The sequence below is a fragment of the Anarhichas minor genome, unplaced genomic scaffold (genome assembly GCF_050575085.1).
Source record: "Anarhichas minor isolate MPS153535 unplaced genomic scaffold, ASM5057508v1 ptg000074l, whole genome shotgun sequence".
Lineage (NCBI taxonomy): Eukaryota > Metazoa > Chordata > Actinopteri > Perciformes > Anarhichadidae > Anarhichas > Anarhichas minor.
Genome location: NW_027466520.1, coordinates 4,758,037 through 4,778,124, shown reverse-complemented (window position 1 = coordinate 4,778,124; position 20,088 = coordinate 4,758,037). Strand labels below are relative to the sequence as shown.

The following is a 20,088-nucleotide window of genomic DNA, read 5'->3' as shown; positions in this document are numbered from 1 at the left end:
ACAAACTGGTTTGATGTTTTGTTAATAAGTCGAAGAACTCGAAACCAAAGCTGAAGAGCCTGCAGAGGTTGGTTTTCATTTTTTTATAGACTGAAAGCTGTACTTTAATCTATAGAGCAATATCTGTTTGGTCAGTTAAGCAGCACTTTGTGTATTTCCAAAAATAAAAAAAAAGCTTCAAGTCTGTCACATTGATTTGTACCATAATTAGTAATAAACAATTGTTTAACATGAATTGTGTGTCCTGTTTTCAGTAGAATGATTTATTTTTCAAGCCAAGCGAATACATATTTGGTCAAAACCGAATCTGATTTAAAATGAATGCTAGATTTTTTTACATGTTTTTCAATATATATATAATTATGCCATAGAATTGTATCATTTCCATGACAGTGATGCATGGAACAATGTCAGAGAGACAGACGACTAGCTTCAGAGGCTAACTACTGCTAGCTTAACTGAAGATAGACTGATATTTCCCTCGCTGTAATCTGAAATTGAAATATATATTATAATATATAATATCTTAGTTTGTAGTTTGTTATTCCACATTAGCTTGATTCACTTATGATGGAGAAAAACAGACAGCTAAACTCCTGTTAAAGCTACCTAGTGTAGCAGAGTAGCAGCTAACTATGACTGGTGGAATTCACATGATTTGGAGTAATTAAACAGCCTTTAGATCACATTTAAATCTACTATGTTGTAGATGAATCTATTATTGACTTCAAATGTGGTAGCCTAACATCTATAATTACACATAACTGAATGAGGCAGTGACTAAATAATGAAAAGAACACTCCTGCTAAGGCTAATGAGCTGGGCAGATTAGCTGCCATTTCAGTTGTGACGCTAGTGAAATTCATGCTATTTAGTGCCTCTAAACTTAAATTATCATTGATTGGATCATAACTGTAGTTCTATGTAGGGTCTATGGCAGTTAGGTAGGCTAAATACATTTTAAGGAGACAGACAGACAGATAAATAGATGGATGGATGGATGGATAGATAGACACAGGTACAGCTTGCTGCTGAGTTCAAACGCTTCAGTAACATACAAATATTCCACAAACATCACTGACTCCTCTTTTCATCTTTTCAACTCCACGTAAACACAGGGATGGAAAACGTCAAATAACATCAAACTTGTCCTGACCGTCTCCCTCTGAGGGGTCACGGTCAAGTGCTTCTCAAACCCTCCTGCACACACGTTCATAGTTAAGATGTTATTTGACATTTGACCTTTTTGAACTGACTATTTGCTGTGTTTAATGGCAGGCTACTAAAGGAGCCTTACAAACAATATTTAGCTATGTATTAAGATTCCCTTGGGGTCAGTAGAGAAGAATAGGCTACATGTCAGGTTTGCTTCTCATCAAAGCTTCATGTGTTTGCCTCGCAAAATAACAACAAGACAAGTGTAAAGAAGAAGAAATGTATAAATAAACGGGGAGAAAGCCTTTTGAAACTAAACTCAAAAGTTTGATACGGCTCCCCTGTCCACGGTGCCTTTGAAAAACGGGCAGGCTGCTGAAAAGAAAGTAGTAAATAAATAAATAATAATAATAAAAAGCACAGACAACATAAATTATTAACATTAGACTGAAAACTGATGTTTGAGATGCTTTTTCGTCTTCCTTTCAGCTCCCCCCCCCCCCCCCCCCCCCCCTTCATTTCAAAACACTGGATGTATTTTTGAGTGGTGATGGCTGAGGTGTACAGCTCCAGTCAGTTATTTGATGTTGTTCTTTTTGTTTTCCAATGCACGCCATTTTTATTGTCTTTCCCATTAACAATGTAATTGTGCAGATGCAGCTCCTGACCCACATCTGTGTTCTCAAACTGTTTGTGTTCTGCAGCTGGTAAAAGTTTACTTTCTGCTCTCCGTCTGCAGCAGCGGCACAGTCGTTGCTTTTGAATGAAGGTAGCAGCTCAGCTTAAAGGAACCCTGGTGCAGAATTATAGAAGTAAATGTCCGGGTTCAAGCTTTGTATCAATCATTTATCATCTCATCAGAGGACCGAATGACACACTCAACTCAAACACTGTCAGGATGTCTTATTGTCTGGAATATTTTTGATTCCCACTGCTCATCCAACATAATCCAAATCTACAATTTAAAATCCATGTTTCATTCAGGTTTGATGTTAATTCAGTAAAGTCAATTTTATTTATGAATCCTAAAATCATACGTTTGTCTCAGAGATAGGATCCCACCACTGCCAGGTCTGAATCTCTGAACATGTTGACATTTTAATTTTATATAATTCACCACTCCTCATGTGCTCAGTGACTTGGTGAAAAGTCTGGGTTATGAATGTTTGAAATCAAATTTATTAAAACTACATTTGAAGTTGGAGGCCTCACTACGAACTTGGGCCTTTATTGTCAACACAACTTTATATTTTTTTATGTTGTGCTGAATTGTGCGATAGATGAATTTGAAGTAAAGTAATAAAGTGTAATTAGTGAATGTGTCGGGATGTATGCTTCACAAAGGGACAAATGCATCACCATCATCAAAACTGCATTTTCTTCTCCTTTCCTTAACTTGGCAGAGATCATAGAGCAGGAGACGGATGTTTCAGGATTCACACCTGAGACTTTGTTGTGTATGATGTTTCTAGTAAAGACAGTTGTTTTCTGAACCTAAAAGGACAGCTGAGGTCTCCTTTAGAAGGATTTAAAGTCCTTTTCTCCGTGTCCCTCCTTCTCTCTCCTTATACAGTATATATAAATTCTTTCTTAACAGAATCAAAGGGAAGACTGCAGTCTGACTTGTTGCAATGAAACATTCCCGTTCAGCCTGCAACCAGCAGAAATAGTCCTGAGCGGGGGAGAGGGAGGCCGGACAGAAAGAGTATGACATGTCGGCGCTCCAAATGGATTATGTTTCAATATCAGTCAGGACACAGAAACAGAGAGGTGGAGGGAGAGAGTGCATGTGTTGGATGCAGATGGTTTTAAATTGCTGCCTTTGTTTTCCATCAGGCATGAAGCATTCACTTCCCTTATCTTTCAGACAATGCGCGGTGGGCTGATGTTCTGGGTAAATGAACTGTCGGCGTATCCCTCACCCTCCCGCTCCTCCGCCTTCTTGTTTTCACTTCTTCCTCAAGGTTGAGATGTTGGTACACTGAGTGTGAAGCCCGAGCTGCTCAGGCGTCTCCCCACTTTGCTGCTCTGCACACCCAGATGCCTCTGGGGGTGCAATTACCAATCCTCACATGCAATCGGGCTTTGCCATGCATATGATCCCTTTTGCTTTCACTGATGTTCCTGTGTTTATGTTTTTTGTTTTTTTCAGCGTTATTAGCATTGACACACTGTGAGGTATTTGCAGGTAGAGGAGTTAATAGCCCGGGTCTTTACAGAGACACCTGTCTGACTTGAGCAGCTGATTGCATCGACTCATACTCCATTTAACTTTCTAGCATCTCAGTTTTTTGAATGCATGTCTTTAGGCTGTGATGTCTGTGTTTTCCCACCGCCTTAAACTCTGCTTAGTGTTTCTGTGCAGGAATTGTTTTTCTCCGCAAAGGTCTTAGAGACACACAGGTGAGACATGCTGCTGTTACACACCTGCTTTCCACCTGCCTCCTGCACACACAGTCTATACCAGGGCTGGAAAACTCAAGTTCTCAAGCTCTGTACTTTTTCAGTATAATTTTGATGTACTTTACTTAAAGTATTAAGAGGCAAATATTATACTTTGACAGACTTTGAAAAAAATAAATCTGTTTAAATTAAACTAGCACTAGCTCAGAAAGTTGCTAAATGTAGCGAGAAAGTCACCAAGTTGGCAACACTGACAGCCAATCACTTCAGGCCTCCCTCCAAAGCCACTCCCCCAAAATAATCAGTATGCATGTAAACAACAAACATGGCTGTTGTTAGTACTCACAGCTGTTGAGCTAGCAGCCTGTGGAAGACTCTGTAGGTAGACAAGCAGGTAGACTGGCAGGTATGTAGACATGTAAGTAGACAGGTATGTAGATATACAGGTAAGTAGACATGCAGGTAGGTTGACGGGTAGGTAGATAGACAGGTAGGTAGGTAGGTAGGTAGTTAAGTATCGTTTTTGTATTGTGCACTTTAGATGCTTGAAGTATATCTTGTTGATAATACTTTTACTGAAGTAACATTTCCAATGCAGGACTTTTACTTTTAATGGAGTACTTTTACTTAAAGTAAATACTGTGAATGTTTCCTCCACTACTGGTCTTTATTCTACATTTATATACAGCTGAAGATAAAAGAATCTCATGAATAACACTTCATTTAAAAGTTCACATACTGAATGTGTTTCTTTTGAATTCAGTGAGCGAAGTGTAAGAAGCATAAGGACATGATGAAAATGATCAAAACCACCATCAAGTGAATGTCAGTGAATAGTTTCATAATTATTTAACAGTAGAGTCTGTGTGGCTCTACGCTTGTAGTCCGTAAAAGAGAATATGTCTCTCTTTGTGTTGACCTAGAGCATTTAAACCATTTTGTTCTTGTGTGTTTTCTACGACTCATCAAAGAGTAAGCACTGCCCCTCACATACAAAATACCCACCACTGCCGAGTGGGTATTTTGTATGTGAGGGGTCACAAGCAACAGAGGTTGGGAATCAGTCTTCTATGGTATTTAGTGCGTCAGTGGATCTGCTGTGACAAGAAGCTTTTGAACAGCGAGTTAAAGTAAACCTGCAAAATACTACAGAAAAAGATGCAAAATGACCATGAATGACGTTTGCACTCAGAGGTCCGTCGTATAAATAATGTGCTACTTAGTCTAAAACATCAAATAGAAGCATCACACCACATTTTGCCTGAAAATGGACGATTGTGAGCTAAAATGCGGCGGATGAAAACTGAAATTGTTTCCCCTCTCGACAGGTAGTTTGTAAGCGGCGCATGGAAAACCCTTTGGCAAAGTGCAACTCGCCTGCTCATGGGTCATCGCAGCTTTAAGGGCTGGAGGAAAATAGCCGGCCCTGCCCTCCATCATCCTCTCATCCCGCTGACCTCTGTACGTACGGTATAGTATACTTACAGCACACGGAGAAAAGCACAAGAGAGAGGGGGGGAGGGGGGAGAAAAGAGAATGATTGCATATCTGAAGGCATGGAGAGAGCGGATATGGATGAGAGAGGAGTGACATGGTCGGACACATCTTTGCTTTCTTATTAGTGAGGGTCTGCACAGACACTTTGGGCCCTTTTTATGGGGCCATGATGAAACCCCTCTTCGTGCATCTGTGGAAAATGGCCGGGGGAAATCACAGATGAGAATCACTCAAAGACAGGGAGATGTCAACAGGCACATAATGATAGCTGATGGCCCCAGAACACTCTCCCCCTCTTCCCTCTCAGCCTCACCTGGCCAAGTTGCACCGCACTAGAAAAGATAATTAGAGGTAAAACAGAGAGACGGAAGCTTTATCTCTGTGTTTTCTGTAAGCAATGCTCTTTGTTTTTATACATCAGGGAGTCCTTCTTTCTTTTCTTCTCCTTCTCAATCTCTCTTTCACTTCATGGAGAAGAGGAGGAGGAGGAGGAGGAGGAGGAGGAGGAGAGCTCCCTCTGTGAGATGCCAAGGTGCTCCCAGTCCATTGTGCTGCTGGCTGTCAGGTTAAATTAGGGACTACAGGCTCCGTGAGTGTAAAAAAATCAATACTTGATGGAAGATTGCTCCCCAGAAAATCTGTTTTGATTCCAGGATTAATTCTTGACCAAAGGCTCCAGCAAAATGACATGCCATTAGCCTGAAAATGAACACATTCTGCAGTGGAAATTGGATGGAAATGTGTCAGGTGATTGCCCCGGTTTTGTTGTTTTGACTCTTTGAGCGAGGGGTGGGGGGGGGGGGGGGGGGGGGGGGGGGGGTGCTGTGAATGAGGCCTCCATTTCCAGAGCAGGAGACAACTCCGCCGTGGCCTCGGAGTATTCTCAAGGCCATTGTTGTCCGGCGGCTGCAAATGTCTTCCAGCAAGCTAAAAAGCACGTGTCCGCTCTCTCCTGTGTTTTCCATAAAGCATAAAGAATGAGAAAATCTGAAAATAAAACATCTCTCTGCTCAACAGTGAGGGGAAGAAACGGGGAGGTGAGATGCATTATTGATGAGCGAATAATGTGTTTGTCATGACGGATGACATTTTCTGGTTTGAAAACTTAAACAGGAAGCTGTGAAGATGCACTGGACAGTGATTTGAACAGCTGGAGCGTTCGGGCTGCACTAAGTGTTTCATGGAAGAAGAAGAAGAAGAAGAAGAAGAAGAAGAAGAAGAAGAAGAAAAAAACAACACCAGCAGACATGATTTTTAACACCCTGACAACATGTGTCTGACCAGAACATACGAGATGCATTTATTTGTCAGTAATGTTAAATCAGATGTTTTGCTTATCAGCTGATGTATACAGATAAAGAAACATCGGTCTCCATGCATTATTTCCCTTATTTGGAATTAAAAACACAGATATATATCTTCCTTATCAATATGCAAAACGGTCTCCTTTTTATTGTAATGTTTCGTTTTATTCCACAGAAATATTGAGTTAAATATTACCTACTTATAAGACAAACAGCCTAAATTAATTTCTGATTTGAATCGACTAAATGCAAATCAATATGTTTCAGGTGCAAATTGTCAATTTATAATGAAATAAGAAAAACATTTTGATAATCTTTGACACATTTTTTCAGATTATTAATTTTGGACATTTTAGGGCAATTGTCAGAGCCCAAATGTAATCCAACAAATGATCTAAAACATAACAAAATACCTACTTAGCCTATACATCGTTTCACTGTTTTCAACAAGATTATACATTTTCCAACTTGTTTAAACTTTTCTTGACATCGTGACTTTGCTACAGAAAGCAATTGTCTTAAGAGATGGAGCCTGAAATTAAAATAATGTGTGTTTTACTGTATTCATTGTTTGTGTCTTTATTTTATGAAAAGCAGCAACAGACAATATAAAGCAGTCACAATGTTTTTAGGATGATAAACTGTAAGACAGATACAAAAGATGTAAGGAGACATAATCATGAAAATGTGATCCATGTTAAGAGGTTGAATTGTTTTACTGTCATCTGTAAACACAGTGGATGTTTGAGGACGTCTGATGTTTGTAAGTCCTCTCATTTTTCTGTGGAGACCAGTTTTACATCGAGGCACTAGCGCCCCCTGCAGGATTAGAATGTACTATTATCTGATATGTACTATCGATAGATGGCAGTGTGCACCACGGTTTCACCACAGAAGAAGTGCACGTTAAAGGAAAAGTACACCCTAAAATAAAACATCTATGCAAGCCTCAGTTACAAAAACTAAACAAACATCTAATTTACATTACATCAATTCAGCCATGTTTGTGTCTACCTGAGTCCCATAGCAGTCAAATTAATGGTGTCAAGCTTCAAAGAGATACATTTGTGAATGTCATTATAAAGTTTCCACTTCAAAAAATGTTATTAACTTTTTTCCTCATTTATTGAACAACAAATTTACACTGTATTAAAACACAATAGAATAACAAAATACTAAAACAAAAGTATTATATGTAATGAAACAATAACAATTAATGAATAAATTAAAGTGCAAAAAAATGTTAATAATAAAAATAAACAAAAAAATAAATAATCATATATATGCAAAATTCATTATAAAAAGCAATAAAAATAGGTGGGGTTTTCATAAATTTGACTTTTATTATATAATATTTTTCCATTATGAGGAATTGTGTTGATCAACAGATTTTTACTTTCTTATGCAGTTTAAAACAAATATTAACTTTCGCTTTTTTTATGTCGTGCAAACAAATTCCGTTTTCAGGTGGATTTTCTCTTTCAGGCGCAGGATGATGACGTACTTCAACCAGAAGTTGCTGCTGAGGCAACAAACCCATGTGTTGCCTTGCACTGTTGCCCAGATGCGTGAGGTCTATTAGGTTTTTACTTTAAGCTCACGATGTCTTGGGTTAAAACTGTTTCTTATAGCGAAGATGTTTTTGACGAGAACGCGGACGACCTCACTCTGCAGAGCAAAGAGTGGACATCCAACATGAAGAAGCGAGTCAAGGTAAAGACAATGTACCGTTAGTAGTTTCGTGCAACAGAGGTGTTAAGTTCAGCGGGTTAACGTGATGCTTTTCCCCGACTGATGCTGTGGACAGGACGGGTATGTAAACGGAGTTGAAGCCGGAGAGGAGGCCTTTCTTCAGGCCGGGTTTAACCGCGGCTTCAGGGAAGGAGCAGCTCATACTGTAGCGGTGGGTCGGCTCAAAGGAATTGTGAGGTAATCCATCATTTATCCCGTAAATGTGATATATATTCAGATACAGGTTGAGTTAGAACAGTGGATACAACTGTGCAATCCCAATATGATAATAAAAGTCTGAGACATGATGTATATTACCCCAAATTCAGTTTTTAATCCTCTGTTCTATGGACACTTTTATGTCCATAAATAGAAGTATTGTGGTTTGATACAGATCCATATTTACCAAGAACAGTGCAGTAAATGCAGGAAACTATAATAAACAATGTCACACGATTTCAATTTTCAATAAGTTAAATCCCAAACAATATCTCAAATCATAATATTGATATACTCACATTACAAAAATGATTAATTGAGTCCTGCTGTTGCCACTAAAGACAGACAAATTGTTGTTGAAATGCTCTTTTATGAGCAGAATTGAAAACAGTGTTTACGTGGGGCCGGTAGTTCATATAGTGTTTGTTGTATATGAGTTGTTACTTTTTAGGTATTTAAAATCATGCTGCAGGATTTTGTTGTAGTAGTAGTTTCCTGCCTCTCATTTTTTACTCATGTTTAAAAACTCTTTCAGTCCTCTTTTTGTGCACAGAAGCATCATGAGCCTCTCTCTCTCTTTCTGGTCATTATTGAAGACTCTTTTGTGTCCAGCTGATTTCTGTCCCAGTCACTTCTCTGTGCCATTGTCTCACTGTGTCCACACTGTTGCCCCTTTTGTGTCTCACATCACAGTGCTATATGGTGCTGGTGCCAGATCCAGCATCCGGAAAGCCCCCTCCCGGCCTCTGTGACCGACCTCCTGCGCAGCGTATCGCAGCATGAAGACACAATCGTGGAGGGCATCAGGGCGGCTCTGGAGAATCCTCCTCCCAGTGTGAGCTCCGTCTCTGAGAGCATGGAGGATCTGGAGGTGCAGCAGGCAGAGTCAGGCTGTGGAAGAGAGGGATGTAAAGAAATGGACTGCTGCAAGAAGGGAGAAGAAATGGACCTGGCTGCTCCTCACCGGCAGAAAAAGCTCCGTTCCGGGTCCACCGACTGCTCCGCCGGCTCAAGTGAAAGCCTGAACCTCCTCCTGAAGCGCTGCTTGGATCTGGTGTCAGAGCTCGAACTGCCACAGGAGCTGATCGGTCACATACAGGAGCTGAAGGACGTGTAGAGACTGAAGATCCGAATCACAACAATACTCGGAGGAGCACATGAACTATGAAACAAAACAGGTTTTACTGTGAGCTCTTTACACACAGCAATGAAGTGCTTTTGATGTATATAATGTAAGATAGAATTTAGCATTCATAATTTGTATAACATGGAAGGAGAATGTTTGAAAATAAAAATGGACTTGCTATCATCCACTGCATTTCTGTTCTCACAACAAAACATGTTCATATTACCTCTTATTTATTATTTGAACATGTATTTTTGTAATGTAGAAGTGCCATTCATTTGTTCTAATATCTAGGAAATGTGTTGGCCCTTTGCTAAATGTGTCCTTTTAAATTAATATACAAAAAAAAGCCACACGGTAGACCTATATTCATATTAATATTTTATATTATCAGACCAGGTTGGCAGAATCTAACAAGCAAACCCACTGACTACCAGACTATTTAGTATGCCAGAACAAGATTTAGTATGCCAAAAAGTCCAGCCATGTTAAGAGGAAGTATGTCCTAATTGAATGCATACTACATGCAACAGTTCATACTCTGTAAGGGCAGCTGCGTTATGTGCGTTTGTTTTAGACTCTCAAACTGTTGTAGAACATCCGGGTATTATTGACATACTATGTACTGATTGGAACCACACTAAATCCGTCGGACATACTATATGCTCTGGTAGTACAGGTATTGGAACGAACAGTGTATTTTAAAACACGTCATCCAGTGTCGTCTCATGCGCGGACTCGCAGCGCACCTGCTCAAGATTGACACCTGTAGTTGCGGAAGTGTTTTAAACCAGGAATGAATTTTGGCCAAAATGCATCGTCTTTGGGAAGTTCTGAGCGTACACCTGCATGGACACAACTTGCGAATTATACTGCACGAAGGTTTGTAAATGGAATCATGATATAGTTTTTGCTTTAGTAAAATCTGGTTTCTATTTACTTCAATTCATCGAGGATTTACTCTGGTTTCGGATTCTCTGTCCGCCGTGCAGACATGAGAGAAAACAAACATGTTTCCCTCAAGAACTCAAGGCAACACGCGGTGAGTTTGATTTATACATGTTCGTTTAGTGTCTTTAAAGCTTTAGATATTGAAACAACAGGTAACATTAGAGACACGTTGTCTCTGTGAAGGGATAGAAGTCTCAGCTGTCATGAGTACTGCAGAGACAGCTGGAGTGAAATTTGGATACTCTCTGTAATAAACATTGTCATTTAATTTGCTTGCTTGCTTCTTTTCTCCTAAAGTGGCCACCATTCTCCCCTCGATATTATGTGGCAGTGTCTAATTGTTTGGTACTTTCTGTCATTTACTTTTCAACCAATTCATTTTAGCTGAATGTCACAATTCTTCTGAGTTGATTGGAGGTTACTTCACATCACCTGTTGCTGCGGAGAATTAATGCAGACCTCATTCTAGCAGATTAGTCCAGAAACTCTGGTCTACAGGCTCTTTCGAGACTTCTTTGCTGTCTTGCTGTTCTGGTCGTGAAGTCGTGAAGTTTCCTAGCGGCACCTGAACGCAGCAAAACCCCTTTTGGCGCACATGAGTATGACGTCACGCGCTCGGACCGAGCCGTGACCTGCTGCTCCGGCTATGCTAGGGGTCCGTAGCGACAGATGTTCCGCTTAAAACACAGTAAATACCCGTTATTTGTGAAATGTGGCGCGTTAAACGGTAACAGTTTAGTCACTATAGAAGGTAACCCGCGTGGCAGCAGCGATTCTCACGAGCGACGATCAGTATTTTAGTATTTGGTAGCGCGTGTTGTTATTTTAAGTTTAAACCTCAGCTAGCTGGCTAGCTAACTTAAGCTTGTTTTTCCAGCTAACTGAAAGTGAAACAGAAAATTGGAGCTACATACGTTGTTGCGAACTTGCGGAGTTCGCCCTTCAATAATCTCGATCGAGGTACGTTTGTTTTTGTCGTTGTTAAAATGGGAGTGACGGTTGTATTCGCTGTCATTGTCGCTACTTCCTTGTGTTGCGTTAACGTTAATAATGGGGTGTAGCTACGATTTAAGCTAATGTTACTGTACATTTATACTGTAAACACGTAGCAGGTGTTGCACCAAAGTCAGCTGTAATGCCTCTCCAAAAATAGATAGTGTATTATGTTTTATTAGTTTAGTATTTAGATTAGACCGTTTGACAGATGTGAACCAAGTGCATGTGACCACATAGCACATCTGTCATAATACAGTATTTGATTGATAACAATGGGCTCCAGCTAAACATCAGGACAGTTTATAGACTGGCTGACATAATTGATTGTAACACCTGTTCTATCACACAGTGAGGAGTGTTTTTATTCTTCATTATCGTCTCTATAACAAGACATAAACATGGTTTCTTCTTGGCTCTAGCAGCGGCTTGACTCTCCTCATCATGGACCCCTGAAATCTTCAGGCTTCAGCGACTCATCAGGTCGCTTATGTTTTTTTTTTTTTCTTTGTGTGTGTGTGGGGGGGGGGGGGGGGGGGTTGGACTGGAGGTTACAGTTGAGACTATAACTTGTCTCATCTCCCCAAGCAGAGGGAGCGAGCAGATGGGGAACATTTGCTGTCCCCCTGAGAGTCCCTGTGGAAGTGCGGAGGAAAGAAGTGTTTTGCTGAAGGATGACTCGAAGGCCATGGTGCCCGCAGGGGGAACCATTGTGGGGGGCACCTGTGGCCCTGGACGAGATGAAGACTTAAGGTGAGATAACCGTTGCAGCTACAGTTGGGATCTCCAGCGTCATATTTTTACATTATCACTACTTATTACATTATCACTACTTATGACATTATCACTACTTATGTCATGATCTGGTGACATGGGTGCGAACTTCACATTTAGGTTTTCCCCCTTTACATAAGGCGTGTTATGTGACCCAATATAAGACATAAGGAGTGCTGAGAATAGGACATGGGGACTTCCAGAGGTCTTTAAGGGTTTTTTTGGGGGGGTGGGGGGTTTTCTCATTGCACACTAGTGGTTGGTTCAGAGATACTATGGAAAGTTTTGATTATACATTTCCCACTTCCTGCCCACCTACATTAAAGAAATAATCTTGAAACAGCTTTTTGCTCAGAATATCAAAGCTTGAAGGATGTTTTTGATGTTGTATGATATGACATTGCTCATCCTCTCTGTGTTTTATCATCTAGAAAACTGCCCGATGAGGCCGATATAAAGGTGGAACAGGCTGTGCAGGTGAAGCAGAGTCCCGGGGTTGCAGAGACGGAGCCCAATAACACTCGTGAGAATGGACCCTTGCAGAAGGTCATGCAAACGGCAGCGCCGTCTCCCAGCAAAGGGTCTGAACTCAAAGAAAACTCTGTCGGAGTACAAGATGAAGATATGAAGGACCATCCTGCAGACATTGGACAAGCTGAACCCATGCAATGCACTTTAAACTGTCTGCAGGAGCATGCCATGTCTGATTGGGTGGTTGTTACTGCAACAAATGCGGCAACAGAAGAAGAAAATCCAGTCTCAGAGGAGGACAAAATCCCTGACAGCAGCTCACCAACAAAAGAGGCCGTTTGCCCTGAAAACCCTGCTGAGACGAACACAACAAGAGAGCTCATTACAGTGGACAATACTACTGATAATGATGATGATGAAGAAGAAGAATCCAAAGTCACTACTGAAAACAGTGTAGCTGAGCCGTCGGGGGAGGTTTCTCACAACAATGAAGTGATATCTGTGCCGAACCCTCAGCCCTCTGCAGCAGCTGGTCAGACGTCGTCCGGTCTGGAGAACGACGAAGAGTCTCCGAGCTGGTGAGTCACATGACAGGAGGAAGTGAGACGTTTCTGCTGCTGTTGTGGATGTCGGTTAAATAAAAACGTATCGCGAGGTTGAACTGGAATATGTGACGTTCAGGCTCAGCAATACATCCATGGTGATTTAATAGCAAGTTAAATATGAAGTGTTGAATGAATGATTAAAGGAAAGGGAAGCAGGAAAATCATTTCTACTTTACAAAAGTTAGTGAGAATATTTTTTCTGAGTTCCCCCTTTTTTTGTGATGATTTTGCTTTTTTATTTCACTTAAACATATTCAGATGAAACAAATGAGAGAAGGAATAATTACTCTTTTGTTGGACTGGTCACAACTTGAACTAGACGACCTAGAATGAGATTTTTCATTCCTCAAAAGACACCATGGAGTATGTTTATACTAGGAGGAGGTCTTCTTATTTATTTGTATTTTATATGTCGCCCAGTCGTGTCTACGTTCACTGCCATCAGAAAATCAATGAGCTATGTGATAAAGTTCATTCATCTGTCAAACGTTACAAAAACAGAAATTCCAACTTGATAATTCCTTAAAAAACATGAATACATATTTTTTTTGATTTTTTTTTTTAAAGCCCGTAGTAATTAATATCCTTCTCTCATTCTGTGTGTAGTGCTGTAACGGAGGATTCAGACGACGGCAGTTCTTCAGTGAGCATGGAGGGCGGTCCTGAAGTCCTAAAAAGCCACGAGGTCTGCGACTCTCCTCCTGGAGCGGAGCCCACGGGACTCGACCACAGCGGCGTGGAACGAGACTCCGCCAACTGTGTCAGGGAGCCAGAGACCACAGCGCCGGCAGACGCCAGCGAGAGGTCAGCTGGTTCAGTGACACAACGCTTGTTTACAGTAACTGAACACCAACTGTGTTGTTTGAGAGCCACGCTGTGACCACTAGGGGGCGTATACACACCCCAGCTTGTTTTAGCAGAACCAGTGCAGTGAACATGCCTGCTCAGATCGGTCCTCAGCAACAGGGTTTATTAATATTTAATGTCAGGCAGAGATTCCTTGCTTCATAGTTAGACGATTGTCTATTGCTTACCAATATTTCTGTTCTTCATACCTTCTTATATCCTTTTTTTTTGTACAATATTTGAATAACTAAATGCATGTTTCATAATATATAATGTCAATACTTTCATAATATGGGTTTAAGACATAAATAGTAAACGTTTGAGTTGTATAATTAAAACAGGAAAAGTACCAAAGATGTGTTCTCTCTCTCTCTCTCTCTCTCCAGCTCAAAGTCTGATCAGGATGCAGAGCCAGATGTTGAGTGTTCAACTACGAGCTCAAAGGAGGTCACCTCCTTGGAGAACACCGAACAGGAAATTGAAGAGGAAATGATGGTGAAAGGGCAGGACACAGAAGAAGATGTTCCCAAAGTTGAGGAGGATGAGATTAAGGAGGAGGCAGAGGCCGAGACTGGAAAAGATGCTGAGATTCAGGAGGTAACTGGAAAAGAGGAGCAGCCGGCAGTGAGCTCGTCCCCGGATGTAAACGCTGGTGAGAAACCCGTGAGAAAGGAGGAGGACTCTGCTGAAGACGGCACGGGGAACAGGTTTGTAATGTGAACATCACATTGAAATATTGTGTAATAATAACTGACGCAACACGGGAAGAGACGGTTTAAAACTATGTGGCCATATAGACTCAGTACCACCTGTTAAATCTTGCACACATCATCCGCAGAGATTATAAAAAGTGCACGTGCCATCAGATTTCTGTGTTTGCATACTAGTACGACACAAAGTCAAAAACATGAAGAAAAATACCAAATTCTGTCAATATTTTGGTCTCTATGGTCATGATTCGGAAGATTTATTAATAGTTTTCAGTTTATTAGGAGTTTAAAAGATAAGGTTTTTGTTCTGCGTATATATTTCATGTTAAATTCCACAAAAATACGAAAACCAACATTGTGAGTCCGTCTCTCCTCACTCTGACGTTTACACACCGTGGCACTCGTTAGTTAACAGGAGTAAATAAATAGTGCATTCCTTTGGGACTATTTTCAGCTGCGAATTAATACCAACTTGGTGCGCTAGTGAGTACTTACAGCTGTGTGTGTGTGTGTCAAAACAAACATCAGTGCACATGTTCATTGAAGTGAAGGAGCATCAATAGAGCTCTATACAGAGGAATACAACATATCAGGCTGTGTATACACACAAGTACTCGATGGTAGTAGGATCAGTTCATTGTTAGCTTTAGTCGTTTCATAAGAGTTGTTGACATTAAGAAAATATTACCTATTTTGTTTACCTTTTTTAGTGAAGAAGACCTTTACAGAGGAGCCGAGGAGCTGTCGGCATCACAACACGATAAACCAGAAACTACAGGTCGGCACAACAACAACATAAACACACTTATTCTTTTACATTCTTGTTTCAATCCGTGTTAGTGAGCACTTGTGAAGATCATCCATCCACCTGACAGGTGTGGCACATCAAGACGCTGATGAAGCAGCGTGATTATTACACAGGTGTGCGTAACACTGGCCACAATAACGGCAGTAAAAGACTTTTATTAGGCCTCTGAACTATGGATTTCACATGACTATGGCTACAGATTCTGGGAAAGGACTTTGAACATGGCTTATGGTGGGGAAATGAACATTTCATTTATTCCTTCCGTCAGCTTGCCGATGGCACGCTCCCTCAAAACTTGTGACATCAAGTTCACATTTTAGAGTGGCCTCGTATTGTAATGAGTCCAATGCACACCTGTGTAATAATCACGCTGTTTAATCAGCATCTTAATGAGCCACACCTGCTCTTGTCATAACACACATTGAAACAAATTTGTGCAGAACATTTGAGGGAAACTCGTCATTTGAGTGCATAAGAAAGAGATTTCACACAACACTGTTATGTTTGTCTTCTAAATAATAGACGATAGTCCTTTTCTTGTTTTGCCCATCATTTCCTCTCACTCCCTCTCTCAGTGTTAAAGGTGGAGGACAGGTGCAGTTTGGGTCCAGTGGTGGAGATTCTGTCTTACAGTGAGAGAGAGTGGAAAGGGAACACTGCCAAAAGTGCTCTCATTAGAAAGGTCGGTGCCTGTAGCTGCTGGGAAGACGTGTTCCAGATTTAGTTTTCTTTTCTTTCTCACGTGAACGGCTTAAAGAGACTCGCTGTGCTGTCCCGGTGTGCTGCTGCAGGGTTACAGAGAGATGTCCCAGAGGTTTGGCAGCGTGAGGAGGGTGAGGGGCGATAACTACTGTGCCCTCAGAGCCACCCTGTTCCAGCTGCTCTCCCACAGCACCCAGCTGCCCGCATGGCTGCAGGAGCAGGACGTGAACATGGTAAATACCAAACACCCGCTTAGCGAGAGGGTCGCTGTTCACTGTTGGCTGAGCTCCATGCTTCTCATTTGTTTTCATTAGCTGTAGTCTGCTAACGTCAGCTAGCTAGCTCTATGACTTGAATACGCTGTCTCTGTTTGACTTTTCAATGTTTTCAGTTAAGTAACTGCTAAAACCGCACAGAAAAGCCACAAAACAAAAATCCAAAATACTTTTCTAATGTCAGTGCACAGCTGAAATCTCATCTTAGCATTTTAATTACAGCTGTTGAAGCAACTTGAGGCCCAGGAAGGCCTCTTTAGTCAGTGGACATTTCCTGGAGACTGCCTGCAGGGAGACGGGACAGGAGACGCCACCCTGCAGCTAAAAGGTTACATGGAGCTTCTCCGAAATAAGGTACCGGCTGCTGATCCACTCGGAAACATGCACACAGCGAGGAGGTATTTTAAAGACACAGAGCGAGTAAACCAGAGGACACTGAGGGTATTGACATTCATCCACAGAGCTTCTGGATGTGATTGCTTCCACATGTTAGAGGGAGGTAGTCGTCTAAATGCTGCACCGCTTCGTCTCCGTGTCAAACACACAGCCTCGTAATGCCCGAACGGATTTGGAGGGTTAGATGGACCCTCAGCCAACTGTTAAAACCACAGTGCCTCTTTACTATAACCACATGAGGGCCCCATGCAGGATTTATAGTCGGCCACTGGCAGCTTGTGAGGAATTCTGGTGTTTAAATGTCAGACCTCTTGCTTTATGAGAGGTAACTGTGTGCTGGTTTCATTATAGATTCCTCACAATAGACTGTCTGTCTGTCTGTCTGTCCTGCTTCCACAAATATTCCTTTTAAAGTGCACTAATGTTTATGCAAGAAATGTGGTAAGTGGAAGTATTTCAGTCTTTAAGTAAATACCAGTTTCACAATAACGGTGAAAGCAAAAAGAAACACTGCAGCAAATGGCTTTAACCTGCAAATGTTTGCCATTTATACTTGATAAATGGCTTTAATGATGAAATGTTCATCAATATAGTTGATTAATTCCGTTGATTTGTTTCCAGTGGCAGGCCGCGGTGGACTGCTCCTCTGCTGTGGAGCGTCAGCAGCTGTGCGAGCGAGTGTTTCACGGAGGAGAAGAGGAGCTGGGCCTGCTGGAGGCGCTCAAGCTGCTGATGCTGGGCCGAGCGGTGGAGCTGCACGGCTGCATGATGGGCGGCGGAGACGTCCCGCTCTTCTGCTGGCTGCTGTTCGCTCGGGACTCATCCGACTGCCCGCGCTCCTTCCTCTCCAACCACCTCGGCCACGTGGGCCTCAGCGCCGGGCTGGAGCAGGTAGGAGAAACCCAACCCGCCAACCGCAGACTCGCTTCAACGTGCATTTAAAGTGATGTTTTACTGGCTGCATACAGTAGTTTCCTGGCAGCTAGGGGGCATTTACGTGAAGCGTTTTATGGTAAACAACACTTGGTGGGAATCAGCTACTAGGATTTTCTTCCCCTTTTTGAATCCAGTGATGCAACAACAACTTCATAGTTGGGTGCCATGAGATTTGGGCGTGTAAAGGTTTCATAATCAGAGTCCTTAACTGTGAAACATGTTGGAGCTTGTGTTGTTTTTATAACAGCCTGGAGGGGGGGGCGCTTAAGGACAGAAAAGCTGCTGAGTGATTTGAATTGTTGTTTTCAGCTTTTTGATTAAAGCTTTCACGCTTTCCATAAAGAAGCCCCACCCATAAATAGCATGTGCTTGAGCAGTTGATTAAACATCGTGCAGTGTAACCGTGCTATAATCTCCCTGCTTTGTGCAGGTGGAGATGTTCCTGCTGGGCTACGCCTTGCAGTGCACCATCCAAGTTTACAGACTGTACAAGGCCGACACGGAGGAGTTCGTCACGTACTACCCGGACGACCATAAGGACGACTGGCCGTCCGTGTGCCTCGTCACGGAGGATGATCGCCACTACAATGTGCCGGTTGTAGAAGCTGCAGAAGAGCTCCACAAGCCGCTCGGCTCCAGCTGATCTCCTGCCATACAAACAAAACACTCCTCAGGTCAATCCAGGTGAATTCATTTACGCCAATTGAAGGAATGTTGGGAAATTGGCTTTCTTGCTGAGAGTTTGACGAAAAGATCGATACCAATTTATGTTTGTCTTTTTTAAATGTGAGGCCACAGCCAGCAGCTGGTTAGCTTAGCTTAGCACAAAGACTGCAAACGGGGGGGAAACAGCTAGCCTAGCGCTTTGTGGTTAGCCAACCGGCCACTTGCTGTAGCTTCATATTTAGCGTACAGATAATTAGAGTGGTATCGATCTTCATGTCAAACATACGGCAAGAAAGCAAAGAAGTATTTCCCAAAATGTTGCTCTATTCCTTTAAAAAAAGATATATGCTGATTTAAGACCCTGTACAAGATGTGGTTTACACACTTCTGTACACACTGTACTGTATACAGAGTTTTCTATTTGGGTACATGTACATATATGTGCATCAGATATTGCAGCATCATCTCAGTTCAGTTCAGTCCAGATTAGTTAGTGTGTCCTTTTGACTTCAGGTGGTGGGGAAACTCAAATCTTCTGTGAAACCTTTCTTGTTTTACATTCTTCTCAAAACACAATGGAGCTGCCAACATGATTAGATGGTTGGTGTTTACACTGGAATTTGGGAACTTTCATTTGTGTATTTATATATATTTTTTTCATCATGTGAAAAAGTGTTTTCAATTAATTGAATTAGTCGGTGAAGGTCTGATTTATGAGGTTTAACAACCGCTCGCACCCGATCGGAGGACGTGGAAGATTAATCACAGCCTCTGTGTCAGAGGATGGTCTGTGTGTATGTTTGCAATTTTGTGTGTGTGTGTGTGTCAAACTAAATGTGTAACATGTTGCCTTTAACCAAGCTGTTCTGAGGGCAAAAATGTGCCAATCTTGCTGCAAATACTGGCAACAGTTCCAACCACCAGCCACTGGGTTCAGTAGTTAAACGCTCGCTTGGTCCTCCATGTTGCCTTAGAAATAATGCACAATAAGAATGAATGTTGGTTATCGGCGAAAATAGGCTATTTTCTTGCTCTAACCCGAAGGTGATCTGTTAACCGTGAAACATTGATTATGGCATTGGCAGGAATGTTCTGTCAGATTTTTGGATGGAATTTGGATAAAATGAAAGTACAATTTTTGTAAGTCTTTTTTTTTTTTTTTTCCTCTTTGATTTTTATCGGCTTGTTATAGCTTTTATTATTTGTATGAGAACTATTAACATGAATTTGAACTGAAGAATGCTACAGAGTGACTCACTAAGTCTGTTTGGGGTCTCATAGACTCTTATCTGTAAAACATGGTTAAATACAATGGATTTTCCTAAACTCTAAATCTGATTGGTGTGGACTTTTTCTTGTATTTTTTTTATATTAGCAGCTCTACCCCCTCCTAAAATCCAGTTTTCTAACTGGGAGTAAAACTTGTTTGGGATCTAAATTAGCATCACTATAGGACGACAGTAGAATAAGATACTGAGCACCGGTTTTTCCTTTCAAAGCACACATGCTTTATGGTCATT

General features: G+C 41.5%; 2 protein-coding genes and 1 long non-coding RNA gene across 6 annotated transcripts; 2 read left to right on the top strand and 1 right to left on the bottom strand.

The window, feature by feature from the left end:
• The first annotated feature begins 7,875 nt into the window (after positions 1 to 7,875).
• otulina (OTU deubiquitinase with linear linkage specificity a) lies at positions 7,876 to 9,618 on the top strand. Its single transcript, XM_076080828.1, has 3 exons — positions 7,876 to 8,072; positions 8,167 to 8,288; positions 9,003 to 9,618. Exons 1-3 carry the CDS (start codon positions 7,962 to 7,964, stop codon positions 9,424 to 9,426), a joined length of 657 nt encoding a protein of 218 aa, XP_075936943.1. The 5' UTR covers positions 7,876 to 7,961; the 3' UTR covers positions 9,427 to 9,618.
• On the bottom strand, positions 8,400 to 11,642 carry LOC142937748 (uncharacterized). 2 transcript variants are annotated; one of them, XR_012949438.1, is made up of 3 exons: positions 10,819 to 11,340; positions 9,274 to 9,471; positions 8,400 to 9,200 (listed from the first exon to the last, which is right to left on the bottom strand). It is a non-coding gene; the product is annotated as an uncharacterized LOC142937748 (long non-coding RNA). The 2 variants fall into 2 exon arrangements; XR_012949437.1 differs by having other exon boundaries at positions 8,400 to 9,471; positions 10,819 to 11,642.
• Positions 10,996 to 19,901, top strand: LOC142937745 (uncharacterized). 3 transcript variants are annotated; one of them, XM_076080825.1, is made up of 13 exons: positions 11,025 to 11,074; positions 11,264 to 11,346; positions 11,805 to 11,862; positions 11,971 to 12,132; positions 12,585 to 13,202; positions 13,836 to 14,033; positions 14,462 to 14,782; positions 15,496 to 15,563; positions 16,169 to 16,275; positions 16,385 to 16,528; positions 16,793 to 16,924; positions 17,588 to 17,857; positions 18,333 to 19,901. In XM_076080825.1, the coding sequence occupies exons 4-13, from the start codon at positions 11,984 to 11,986 to the stop codon at positions 18,543 to 18,545; spliced, it is 2,220 nt and encodes a 739-aa protein (XP_075936940.1). In that variant the 5' UTR covers positions 11,025 to 11,074; positions 11,264 to 11,346; positions 11,805 to 11,862; positions 11,971 to 11,983; the 3' UTR covers positions 18,546 to 19,901. The 3 variants fall into 3 exon arrangements, with proteins under 3 accessions (XP_075936939.1, XP_075936940.1, XP_075936941.1); XM_076080826.1 differs by having other exon boundaries at positions 11,057 to 11,074; positions 11,802 to 11,862; XM_076080824.1 differs by having other exon boundaries at positions 10,996 to 11,346; positions 11,802 to 11,862.
• The last annotated feature ends 187 nt before the right edge of the window (positions 19,902 to 20,088 follow it).

Bases quoted from the DNA above. Each gene is read 5' to 3' on its own strand.
- otulina (XM_076080828.1), top strand. From the start codon at position 7,962: ATGTCTTGGGTTAAAACTGTTTCTTATAGCGAAGATGTTTTTGACGAG. The intron at 8,073-8,166 runs GTAAAGACAATG...TGCTGTGGACAG, and splicing joins ACATGAAGAAGCGAGTCAAG to GACGGGTATGTAAACGGAGT. The intron at 8,289-9,002 runs GTAATCCATCAT...CTCACATCACAG, and splicing joins CGGCTCAAAGGAATTGTGAG to TGCTATATGGTGCTGGTGCC.
- LOC142937745 (XM_076080824.1), top strand. From the start codon at position 11,984: ATGGGGAACATTTGCTGTCCCCCTGAGAGTCCCTGTGGAAGTGCGGAG. The intron at 12,133-12,584 runs GTGAGATAACCG...TTTATCATCTAG, and splicing joins GGACGAGATGAAGACTTAAG to AAAACTGCCCGATGAGGCCG. The intron at 16,925-17,587 runs GTACCGGCTGCT...ATTTGTTTCCAG, and splicing joins TGGAGCTTCTCCGAAATAAG to TGGCAGGCCGCGGTGGACTG.